The following is a 12,885-nucleotide window of genomic DNA, read 5'->3' on the forward strand; positions in this document are numbered from 1 at the left end:
CCTCGAGTTACAAGCTGCTGGTCTATAGCAGCCGCCAGCATGAGCCTGGGATGGGCAATGAGGAGAGTATGTGGTTACTAAAAAGAGAAATACATCAATTCATCTTTTAAATTGTCACTAATAGTTTGAGAAGACGGGTCTAAGCCGAAAATTTCGGGGAGGACATTCATCAGGGCAACCAGGCAGGCTTCAGTGCTGTTTGAAATAGTGGATCCAGCCACACCATTATCTAAATTTCTGAAGGAAAGCAGTATACACATTAATCCCCCTATTTTAAGTTCATAAACAGTATATAAAACAATCAGAATATCATATGCAGAGTCATTTTTTCCATGAGAGACCAGCTGATACTCATTTCACAAACTGGCCATGAAATTCATGGCAAAAGTACTCGATTTGACTGGATTTAATAGGTGAAGTTTATCAGGACACTCACTGACAACAAGTGAAAATCAGAATAAGTTTACTTGCTTATCCAGTAGATACACTTATATAAGACCCAAGATCTAGTTCAAAGCACATTATGCAAACATACTTAGACCACAAAATTTTCAACATATAAATTAATGTGTGCGATTTAGCTTCCAAGAATCTTGTAATCTGACCTAATGTGGTGGATAGAATTTCAAAGTCAAGGATTTTTGCACTGAGAAAAAACAAACACAGAAATTATGCATGTCCAATGAACTTTTAACCAAAAGGTAGTGGATTCAAGAGAAAGAAGCTTACATAAAAGAATACGAAACTTAAAATAGTTACCTAAATAAAATGGTTCTATCAGTTGTAATGCCCTGCTATGTTTTTAAAATATCATAAAATAAGATACGGGATACTCTTTACATTTATAATGAGTAGATTGTAAATAATGCAAATAGTAAAAAAATAATAATAACTTTGGGTGCTTTCTCCTTCGTGCTTTTAACTATTGTTTTAACCCTGATTTATTTACAACAGGAAGACCTGCTCATATGCCCGGTATGCAATATCCAGCCTCTCTAACAGTTTCTTTTGTATTCTAGCTAACGTCCCTCTTCAGTGCAAGGAGTCCAGGCTGGGGTCTAGGCAGCAAAAGCAATGAGATGGAAAAGAGTTACCTCGGGTGAAAGGGCCATGGAAATTTCTGTCAGCACAGAACTAAAATTCAAAATTCCAGATACTGAATCTTCAGTGTGTAATGAAATGATCTAAACAACAGAGGGGAAAAGAAAATCTGTGAAGGCAAATTGAAAATAATCAATTTGTGAGGAAAGTCGTTGACTTGACAAAAGAGTTTCTTATGCGGAAGCAGATTATGAAAACAGAAGTTCTAAAAATTCATCATTGTTGATATCTATGATGTTTGCTATAAAATGAAATGATTTACAATAAGAATACCTTTGTGCCTCACTGGGATTTTTACATGTAAACCAGTACAGTTTCTCTCTTTCTCTCGATAACAAAAGTGTAACAAAATCGTGTCACAAAATGTAAAAATCTCTGATCTTTTTATGAGGATTTCAGAAACGTAGCAGGGATAGTTTAAAGGCAAAAATAACATCTCTAAGTTACATGTAAATGAGATAATAGGTAAATAGTGTCCAAAATTCACATATACTATATCCTGGAAAGGGGATGGAAATATTGCAAACTAAGTAGACAGTAGCGATAGGAAAGTAGAGGGGAGAGAATGAGGTGCTGGCTGGTGCAGACACAGAGCATCTCTTCCCAGATGGGTCCAAATGTCGAGGTTAAGGAAGTCTATTCTAAACCATAATTTCTACAAAACTCCGGGTCGTGTCAGGTTAGCCCACATGCTGTCCTCGCCCCATTCTTTTTCCTCAGTAGCTTCTGGTGAAGTAGAGCGAGGCCGTGTTTCTTGGTGTGCTCCTGGGGGTGGGACAGGGCCAAAGGGCACAGGGGTGAAGGGCCTCCCTTTCCCCAGGGTCAGAGGAAGGTTATAGTGAAGCCTGTAGACCTGGGGCTCTCACTCTCGCCTAGGAGTGCACCTGCTGCAGGGCCACCTGGGTGCTGTGGTCACTGAGCTGCGGACTCAAGTTTAAGTGCAGGTCGTGATTGCATCTCAGGGCTGTGAGATCCAGCCCACCCCCCACCCGGCATCCCCCCTTCTGGGCGGCCCCCCCCCCCCCCCCCCAACCCCGCCATCCCATTCTGGGTCTGCTTGACGTTCTTTCCCTCTCCTGTGCTCCTGCCCCTCCCCACACTCGCTCGCTCGCCCTCTCTCAAATAAACCTTAGGAGAAGGAGAAGGAGGAGGAGGAGGAGAAGAGGAAGAGTGAAGGAGGAGGAGAACAGGAAGAAGAAGAGAAGAAAAGAAGAAGAAGAAGAAGAAGAAGAAGAAGAAGAAGAAGAAGAAGAAGGAAGAAGAAGAAGAAGAAGAAGAAAGAAGAAGAAGAAGAAGAAGAAGAAGAAGAAGAAGGAGAAGAAGAAGAAGGAGAAGGAGAAGAAGGAAGAGGAGAAGAGGAAGAGAAGAAGAAGAAGAAGAAGAAGAAGAAGAAGAAGAAGAAGAAGAAGAAGAAGAAGAAGAAGGAGGAGGAGGAGGAGGAGGAGGAGGAGGAGGAGGAGGAGGAGGAGGAGGAGAAGGAGAAGGAGAAGGAGAAGGAGAAGGAGAAGAGAAGGAGAAGGAGAAGGAGAAGGAGAAGGAGAAGGAGAAGGAGAAGGAGGAGGAGGAGGATGCCTGGAACCTACAAGTGTCCATTGAACTTTAATTCCCATGACTCTTACTCTTTTTAGAAACAGACCACCCTAGTCATCCTCACCAGGATTACTGCAACAGGCTACTAGTTGGGAGCTTACTGGGCAAAGAGGTTAGAAATAGAAGTCATCTAATCCAGGAAAAGGGGAGAGAGTGACGAAAGTGCCCCTGAAGAAGGGACACAGGGCAGAGAGTTCAACACATAGTCTGAGTTAGAGCAAGGGACGCTAGAGAATCCACTGTAGTGAATGCCTCGGACCTGAGGGATCAGTAAGCATAGTGGGTGGTGGTGAGTAGAGTGCTAGGGGGGCGAGGAAGCAGAGTAGGAAGCCATGGAAGTGAATGACAAAGTGAGCGGGAGCCAGGACAGGGGACCAGGACCCCGAGTGCCAGGCTAAGACACATGGGTTTGTCCACCGTCACCTCCTAAAATTCACACTCAGTGTCTTACAATCAGGACGGTTTCATTTCGGAATTCCCCAAAGAAGGTGACACAAATACATTGCATCTCTTACATGAGTCCTCTTCAACTGGTGGGAAAATGCTGCTTCGATCCTAATATATTGTGATGATCAGAACTATCTATCTTTGCAAAAATGGTTCAAGGTCATTTCCCAAATTAACAGCGTTCGGTAGAGTACTGCTTCTGTGCCCAATTATTTTTCGAGCAATAATTAACCAGAAGCATCTTGGAAGGTAAATAGAAATGCAATTAAATTAATTCAGGTATTAAAAACTATAGGGTCAATAATTTGGGTAGCTTTAAACTTCAATTTGGAGAAAACAGAAAACTGCTTACAAATCCATTGTTTCATATATTTTTGCTATATTTGTTATAAATTCCTAGGTTAGAGTAATATCAAGGAGATAAGTATTTCTATTTTATTTTTTAAAAAAGACCAAAGGTCTGAATGCATTTCTCAAGTTAAATCTTCGTGGCAGTCGGAGACCTGAAAAGGACTTTGGCCTTTCTGACTTCCAGCTGTGCTCTTTCCCTTTGGGTCTTTCTGTGTTAGTGCGGCCCCCATTCCGAAGCATCACAGGTGTATCCACATACCTGAGGGATCTAACTGCTAAAGAAGTTACACTGTAGCAATTTCCCCTCCTCTGCAAACTTTCTCCAGTGATATGTTAACTAAAAGAAATAAAAATAGGAATTTTCATCCTCTATACATAAAAATCAGGTCAATTCTAGATTTATGAATCATAAAATTAACCCCATTTTCACACCATTTGTGCTTTTTTGAAGATATAAATCCATGCATTTCCAGTTGAACTGCATTCCACATCCAGTGAAGAGACCTAGCAATACATCTTATATTTTAGCGGCATATTTATTTAATTGGTTTTAGTTATAGATTCAGTGATATGTAGTCCTCTGTCTAGAGTGTGGGATTCATTTTCAGCTTTTTGAGAAAAATTATAACAGCTGGCCTTGGAAGTGGAGCTACTGAAAGCTCAATGGCTCCCCTTAGTGGTGTCCTGCAAGAAATTCAGCAAGAAATAAAGACGTGCGCAGACATCCCTAAACATTCAGAGAACTGATATTCACATTTTGAGTAATTCCTAACAAATAAGGTCTCTCTCTGATTCTAGCTAGGGAAGCAACTTTTTCATTTCTAAGCCTATCACATTTTCAAAGGTAACTTAGCATTTTCTATAGTTTTCATTTTTCTCTTAGAGCTTAAATAAGTAAGACATAATTTAGGAAAAATAATTCAGGACTGTTTCCTTCTCTCTTTGTTCTTCTCTACGTGTTTATTCCTTTTAGTTAATATTTCTATTTGAACACATTTTAAAAAGACAACCTGCCACTAATTTTCATTTCGTATTTAGGTGTCTGTTTCACAGGCACCTGATCAGAAAACTTGCCTTAAAAATTAGTAGCTACAGTATGTCAACAAAATACCATATATATAAATATACTAATTTCCATATTATTAATATATATTAATTTTATATCATTTATATATTAATTTCCATATTATTAATATTTTATATTAATATATTAATTTCCATGTTGATACATTAATTATATGTTATTTATGTATTAATTAGTATATTGATATATTAATTTCCATATATATGGAAATTATTGAGAAACCATGTGATCTGAAATAAATGTTGAGAGTATACATTTAAGGAAATTGGATCTCCTATTGGTCTATAGCTATCACTTCTAATTGTGGCTGCACATCGGAATAAACTCGGGGTGAACTTATTGACTACAGGTTCCTGGTCCCATCGTAACCTACTGAATCATAATCTCTGGAGGTGGGGCCTAGGAATGTGTATTCCTCAAAGCCATCCATGCCTGGGAACCTGGCCTGCAGAAGGCCCGAGGAGGTGCTTAGATAAATGCCCATGTATTTCTGTATTAATAGGAAATAATTTCAGCATCTCAAAAATATCAATCACTTGTCCAATTATGTGATACTGGTTTGCAGTGAAATCTTAAATAGTATGTGGCTAGGCTGGTCTGCACGGAGATTTTAGCTTTTTTTTTTTTTTTAAGTTCAGGCTCAGCAATAAATACCTGTCACTGCCTATGCTCCCTCTATGGGTTCTAATTACCTACAAAAGTGTTCCTGAAACTGGAAATAAGGTCACAGGTCGGTGTATCATATTGGCCTTTTCTGAAGTAGTCACAGAAACACCCAAGCTCTGCCCTGCTCTCAGACTCTGATACTTGCTCTTTTCTGGTTTTCAGTATCACTGAGCATCGGGACAAACTCCCAACATGGCAATTGAGTCCTGCATATCATTCCAGCTTCCCTGAGTAATGTCCTATATTTAGACTGTGATCCAACCAAGGAAGTCTACTTTCTCAGTTCCCCAGATTCACCATACCCTTGCGTGCCTTCGCTGACATGCTGTTCCCTGCCCGACATGCCCTTTTGCCCTCGCAGGCCTGGCAAACGCTCACTCGTTTTTTTAAGGCTCCAAGACATCACCCCATCCGGGGAGCCTTTTTCAGTCTGCCTTGCTAGAGGCTAATGCCTTCCTTGCTGTGCTCCCACTAGGAGCTTGTACATGCCTCTCTGCATTTCACCCTTAGCTTGTAACTATAATTATTGCTCGTGTCTCCATGTCTCATCTACATCCCCAAGTTGTAACACACTTTTTGGCATGGAGTAGAAGCTTAATCCATGTTTGTGTAATGAGTTAAAAACATTAATTTTCATTTCTCCTGTGATTAATGTGTGCCAGGCACCACGCTAAGTGCTTCACAAGCATCTCATGTAATCGTCACATTTAGCAAGTAGTAATGAGTTTTTAAAATTTTAAAATATCAGGGAGCTGATCCTGCAAGATACTAAGGAATTGCCAAGAGTCACCCAGCCGGTTGGTGGCAGACCCAGAATCTGAGCACTGTGCTTTTCCGGCTCTAAAAACAACAATCTTCAACAAACATTGCACCAGAAAGGCTCAGGTCGTACTTGATTCCTCGTGGATGGTCTCTATCCAACATCGCCCTCCTACCTAGAACATGGGGGGGGGGGGATGATGAACATTCTTTTAATCCCGAGGACACTCTACAGCCCAATTCTGGTGCATGTGCGCCTGTGGACGCGTGCATAACCCGCAAATGACGAAACACAAACACGTATGTGAGATTGTAATGTTTGCTTGGTTTGCAAACTCCCCAAAAGAAGCGTAAACAACCATTGACCACTGCAATAAAAAGTCATCAGAATAGAGAGAGAAGTCCCCTTTAATGAAAACCTTACAAAATTTCCCAAATCGCACGTGATTTTTAGTGGGCTTCAGCCACTCTCCTGCATTTCTATTTTATTTCTTGGACGAGAGGAAAATAGATTATTTATGCAAAAGGGTAGTTAGTGCTTCCAACCACTAACACATGGTGTGTAAAAAATAATAATCCCATTTTTCTATTGTGCAATAGCCCTCTGTTGGGCAACAATAATGTACAATGTGCTAGTTTCCTGTTCCTTTACTAGAGCTCCCCTTACACTCACCGCCCAGACCAAATAGTTATTCCTTGGATAATAAAACTATAATACTAAGTTTCATGCTACTTCCAAAAATGTTTCTGCCTGTCTTAAGAAATAATCATATCAGTTTGCTAATAAGCAGAAATGCACTGTAAGCTGAAGTATATTGTCACGTGTGGCTAAAAAACGTATAAATCAATCTGTGGCCAAGAAAGAAACAATATATTCCTTATGTGTTCAGAATATTATGGTTAAGATCACAGCTGTAAGATGTTGGACCATCATCAAGAGAACAATGTCAAACACTGAACTTTTGGATAATTTCCACAAAAATAACATGTTGTTTGGGGTCAGTAGTTTTTTATGGAACTTTGGAATAATTTTCACTGACAATTTTTTTAGAGTTGAACTTGAACACCTCCAAAAGCTTCTTGAAATGGAAATATCATGTAATCTAACCTTTGCAGCCATGTCCTTCTGAAAACCAGGCACATATCATGAAAACCAGCATTTTTCTCTCACCTTGTATGGTTTCATGAAAATTAAATTACGCTGCATATTCGGGAAGGTAAATTTACCCTTCGGTTTTCTCTGTTCAGTTATCAAGTTCAAGTCAACACTTTAAATGTGTTGTAATTAAAGCCAGGATGAGAAAAGAAACAAGCAACAACAACAACCAAAAAAAAAAAAAAAGGATTCCTTCCACAGAAATTTTATCAATCCAGCAAATTCTTTCAAGTGAAAAGAATAATGGAATTGGTCAACCAGTGTACAAATAGTTCAGCTCCAGCCATCATAGCCAGCTCTGACATTTTTTTGTTCATCTCTACATACCAAAAACAATTCGACTGATACTTGTGTGACAGTGATACGAAGTCTCATTTTTGTTAGCTGCCTTTTTTAGAGTCCAGAATATGGAGGTGCATTATGTTGGGCCCAACAAGGCAAGTTTTCATAAAGTAGTTGGAAGGTTTTATAAATATAGTCTCAGACAAAGCTAGTTGTGGCATAAAATCATTAATCCAAGGAGATTTTGTTGGCCCGAGATACATGTGCAGTATTAATAATATTGCTCCCTACGATTCTGTAACCTGAGCTCAAGAAGCAGAAAGCCAAACCACTGAGTTCAATATTTGCAGCCTATTTCAGGACATGAAAATATTTCAGTTCTCGCATACAAATAAATTCTCCAAAATGCTTTGTCCAAAATGATTTTTTGTAGACAGATACTAATTTCAAACTTTACATGGCTCAGCCTGTAGGGAGGGATGCACATTATCAGAATTGGTCCCACATCAAGGAGTAGTCGGTTCCTAGTTTTCATTTCCTAAAGATATTGATTCAATCCAGTAATTCCTCATTGGGAATATATATATATATATATATAGCGGTGGATGTTACAAAAACCAGGCCCTCAGAAATTATTTTGCACTGTTGACTATATAGTTATAATGTTTACATGAGAATAAAATACCTAGGTGATTTGCTGTCTATAAATAAATGAAAACAAGAAGCAAGACAAGAAAAATAAAAAAGTAAATGAAAACAATCCATCCAATTTGGTGCAAGTCTGGTGCACTCTGCTCAAATTACTCTCTTCCCCTAAAACTCTTAGCACTTTCCTGATGCCAACAGAATGAATCTCAGTTCTTCACCCCGGCTCCAGTCTACTTTGCGGTATGCCTTCCCACATCAGATCCTTTAAAGTCGTGTGGATTCCACTTTTTAAAATAACCCCGTACTGTGAACCTGACGTGAATCCATGCCTCAAACCCAGTTCAAGATGAGGGTTGTCCACGGAACCCAGTATATATCCGATAAATACTCACGCACTTGAGTAACAGAGATGCAATGTTCCTGCCCTCACAGCTGACGGCGTAGGGTTATTGATAAGTTATAGTTACCACCGCTCCGGCATGTGATTGCAGAGGAAATCAATTTCACCATATAAACATTTGTGCTGAAATAAAGTACAGTTAGGGACGCCTGGGTGGCTCAGTGGTTGAGCCTTTGCCTTCAGCTCAGGGTGTGATCAGTCCCGCATCGGGCTCCCCACAGGGAGCCTGCTTCTCCCTCTGCCTGAGTCTCTGCCTCTGTGTGTGTGTGTGTCTCAGGAATAAATAAAATCTATTTTTTTTTATTTTTTTTAAATTTAAAAAAAGAAAGTACAGTTATCCTGGTATTCACATATTTGTTATGTAAAGCAACTGCCTTTTTGTAGATGGCATGCGGTTATATCAGCAGATTGCAAATCTGTAACTGCTCCTTGGAAATTTTGAATACGAAGTCATGTCTTAAACAGGAGCCAGATAACATAATATACAGGTCAAAAATCCCTTACATGGCAAGAAATCTTATCAAAACTTTATGTAAAATACTCATAGGCTAACTATTATGTAAAATAATCACCAAACGTTAAGTATAGAACTCTCTACTGTTCAAAACTACTGTATTATTAATTGCTTCATTATATTTTGTGCTCCACGTTCACATTTCTGGAAATGTAATACAGATTTAATGAAAAGTAGCTGAGTGAACCATTTAAATAGTAGGTACTTGGTACCTATGGGTATGATAGGCAACCTAAGAGAAATTTAATTCGGTTTTTTTTTCTTTCTTTTTTTTTTTTACGACTTAGAATAACCAAATAGAACATGATTGAATGTATTTTTAAAAGGTGTCTTCTTTCATTTCAGGAAAAAAAGGAAGGGAGAGGAAAAGGAAAAAACCCAATAAGGAAGAGAGTAAGGACGCAGTACCTGACAACAAAGGTCTGGAACCCAGCAGAGAAACCCCGGAACCACGAGAAAACAAAGACAAACAGCAGCAGAAGAAGCGAAAGGTCCAAGATAAACAACAGAAATCGGTATCAGTCAGCACTGGACACTAGAGGGTCCCATGAGAGCGTTGTAAACTCAGATGCTGCTATCTCAGCCAGATGCCCAGGACAGGTGCTCTAGCCGTTAGGACCACAAATGGACAACGTGTCAGTTACTGCTCAGTCTAAACAACATTCCAAATAGTCGCTATACTCTTCATACAAGCATAGTTCACAACAAAGAGCCAAAAGTTCAAAGAAGGGATGTTTTCAAATGGTTCTCTTACGTGCTTCTGTGCATTTCTAAGAGACGAGAAGTTTTGTACATAATGACCGATAGGCTGTAAGATGTACAGCGTCACGATGACATCTGGAGAAGCAACATCTTTTCCCTATAAAAATAAGTTTCCAAGTTACTGCTTTAAGAAGCGAAAGATAGTTGTGCAAACTCAGAGACGCAGTATCCCTTCAGCGCAAATAAGAGATCAGGGAAGAGGAACACCTTTCAAAGAACAGTGTCGTTGTGTCCAGGAGATCTAGAGAGTGCTCAGATATTAGGGCCTGGCCTTGGGAATCCTAGGAGTGATCACCGCAGGAACACCTGCTTTCAGATTGGTTCTATCGCCCTCACCCTGTCCTTCCGCAGGAAACGTGAGGGCGTACACCAGAGCTAAGCATCCTGTCCGGGAGTGGAGAAGGGCACAGTGTGGAAGACACCGTAGCGCTGGAGATGACTTCTGGGCCTCACAGAGCTGTGAAGGGTTGGGATTACCTGGAACAGGTCTCCAGTCGATGTCAGCACTGTGCCGTTCAGCCTCTGCTACCCCCTGGGTTCTAGAAGTCTGTAAACATGTACCTATAACTTCCAAAAGCAAAAATCATACTTACTAGAAGAAAATTCTGATCTCATAGAAAACGAGAACTAGAGCAAAGGAGACTAGAACATGTTTGCAAGGTCGTGTGTTTTCGGAGGGAAAGACGATTTTAATTACCTGCTTCATGGTCCACCTGGAACTAAAAGGGATACTACTTTCTAACAAGGTGTATCTAGTAGGGGGGAAAGCCACCACAATAAATATATTTGTTGATAGTTTTTAAAGCTTTGTTCCTTTTGTTTCATTGCTTGTTCTTTTGGCAAATTGTCACTCTTACAGACTCGTGAACTAGGAAACAGGATTCTGTAGCCTGTGTAATCTGAACATATTACCCTTTCTCAGTGTTTGCTTTTTGGAATCCACCTTTATGGAAGTAGGTAGAGATTTACTTAGAGGACATTAGGAGATATTTATTCAACTTTTCTCTTAATCAACAAAACTCTAATTATAGATGCGTAGGCCTCCCGAAATGATTTCACTGCCCCCCCCACCAACCCCCCCCTCCCCGCACCTCCTTCTTTGCTTAGAAATGATCCTCTTTCCTTGTATGTCAGTTCCTCTGCATCTTGAACATTTGGCCTTTTCTTCTCCATATTTTCTCAGTCTGTGGATCTCTTTTGGGGATTGAAGTCATCCTAGCTGAAGGCCTCGCCAGTGTTTCACAGAGGACACAGCCAGCCCGGGGCAGGACGAGGCATCTCTGAGCAAGCGGCACAGCATCTCGTGGCACACCTTGGCCTTCCTGTTGTAATGGAAGGACGCACAGCTGCTCTGCCCACTACACTTCCTAGCCCCCTAACGATCGATGATTCCTGAAGAATTGGCAACTCAGTCTGGCTTCTGGCTGCCTATCTCTGGTCACTCTTTTTCCACCAACTGTACTGTTCACATGAACTGCTTGGCTTAATTCGTTTTCCACTTCTCTTGTTGTCTTCCAAGATATAAAATTTTTGAATGATGCATTTCTGTTTCTTACTTTGGTGTTTTCTTTCCTAGTCTGCATGAGACGAGTGTTTCAACTAACTAGATCTAGTCCCAATGTACAAAAATGATTCTATTTTCAACCACAACTTATATCGCCAAGGAGAAATAAACCTTTTTCTACAAAACTATATTAAGTGGAAGTAGATTCCCATGTTCTAGAACTTTTGGATGGTTTCAGACTTCATCTTTGTCCTCAGTCTTATCTAGTCAAGCATAAGTGGCCAAATTATTCATCTCTTTCTATGTCAATCATTGTCTCCATTCTTTCAAAAAGCAATTACCAGGAAGGTCTGTGCCTGTTAACGCAGTGCTGGAAAAAAAGTCAAGTTAACCAGGACCTAAGGGTGGTGGCAATGACTATCAGTCTTCCTGTGTGTTTTGACTCAAGACTTTTACCCTGAGGTCCTCCAGAAAACAGCAGATAATCTAAACCCTTGAGGTAGCACTTAAATAAAGGTAGAATTATTACAAAGGGGAAAAAATGAAAATTAGCATTAATATTCCTAGTTTGGGTGAAATATAAATGAAGACAAAGATAACATCAATTTTAAATGTACCTGTAATAGATCTTGAGGCACATGGAAACAGTATGATCTTCAAACTGGCAGCCTACTCAACCCCGAGCAGAAACTCACGATCAACTTCTGTACATTTCCCCCACCAGTCACCGAAGGCATTAACTTTCTGCTCTGATTATGTTCCTGGGATCTGGTGACCTGTTGGTGGTAATGGATGGCTGGTAAATTCTTGGTTCAAAGAGAATCGCAAGAGTGCAGCGACTGTCAATCTGTGTCTGATCCACACTCCTGGCCTCCAAAGTCCACTCTATGACTGAGGGGAGGTCCGTCTTCCATCGTCAAAGTGAGGTTTCAGCCCCAAATGTTAACCACTGGCAAATCACCTGAGTGCTCTGGGCTCCCATTTTCCTAAGTGCAGTGTGAGAGAGGTGGGCTGGAGGTGATCGCTGGCGGGGAGCATGGGATCCCTCTCTTAGTTCGGGGTGATGCCCTCATGAGTCATCACCAGTGACAGTGTCCTCCAGGTTCCTCAACTCTGCTCTTTCCCCAAAGTGAAAATGTATAGGCTCATAAAGGGTACAGATTGCACTCTGATGTCATTGAATTACGAACTGTTCACGTGAGAGGTTATTAAACTATTGAAACGAGTAACACTGAGAAGGAAAACAAGGAATATGTCAATACAAGTAATGCAAGGAAGGTTTCAAGATATCCTCACAAAGGGAGAGCCCAAAGAAAGCGAGAGGTTCTCTATAGAGAGCTGAAGTCAGGCAGTCTGTGTCAACATCTCAGTCTGCTACTTAACTGTCATTCCCTGTGTGACCTTGAGCCAGTTGCGCGGTCTTCATTCCGCATCTGCAAAAATGGAAATGGCAACACCTACCTGGGAAAGTTGTTAGGAGAATTAAAAGTCCCATCACTCAATATAATAGTAACTATTCTCTATACAAATAACTATCACTGAAAAGTAGTGATTAACTTCACAAGTCACACATATAAACCAACTTTATTTCTTAAGTAATGATGAATGATACTATCCTTAT

The 12,885-nt window shown here is 40.3% G+C and overlaps 1 protein-coding gene across 3 annotated transcripts in view; it reads left to right on the forward strand.

Annotated features, from left to right (window-relative positions):
- RSPO3 (R-spondin 3) overlaps positions 1 to 11,302 on the forward strand; it is an 84,020-nt gene extending 72,718 nt beyond the window's left edge. For 2 of the 3 annotated variants that reach the window (XM_025422960.3, XM_035707267.2), the window contains exons 5-6: positions 9,344 to 9,513; positions 10,944 to 11,302. In XM_025422960.3, coding sequence (XP_025278745.1) covers positions 9,344 to 9,513; positions 10,944 to 10,979 — 206 coding nt within the window. In that variant the 3' untranslated portion in view covers positions 10,980 to 11,302. Of the gene's footprint in view, positions 1 to 9,343; positions 10,565 to 10,943 lie in introns of those variants that run through there. The other variant, XM_025422962.3, reaches the window with a different exon arrangement.
- The last annotated feature ends 1,583 nt before the right edge of the window (positions 11,303 to 12,885 follow it).

Source organism: Canis lupus, chromosome 1 (genome assembly GCF_003254725.2).
Source record: "Canis lupus dingo isolate Sandy chromosome 1, ASM325472v2, whole genome shotgun sequence".
In the NCBI taxonomy this organism is placed as follows: Eukaryota; Metazoa; Chordata; class Mammalia; order Carnivora; family Canidae; genus Canis; species Canis lupus.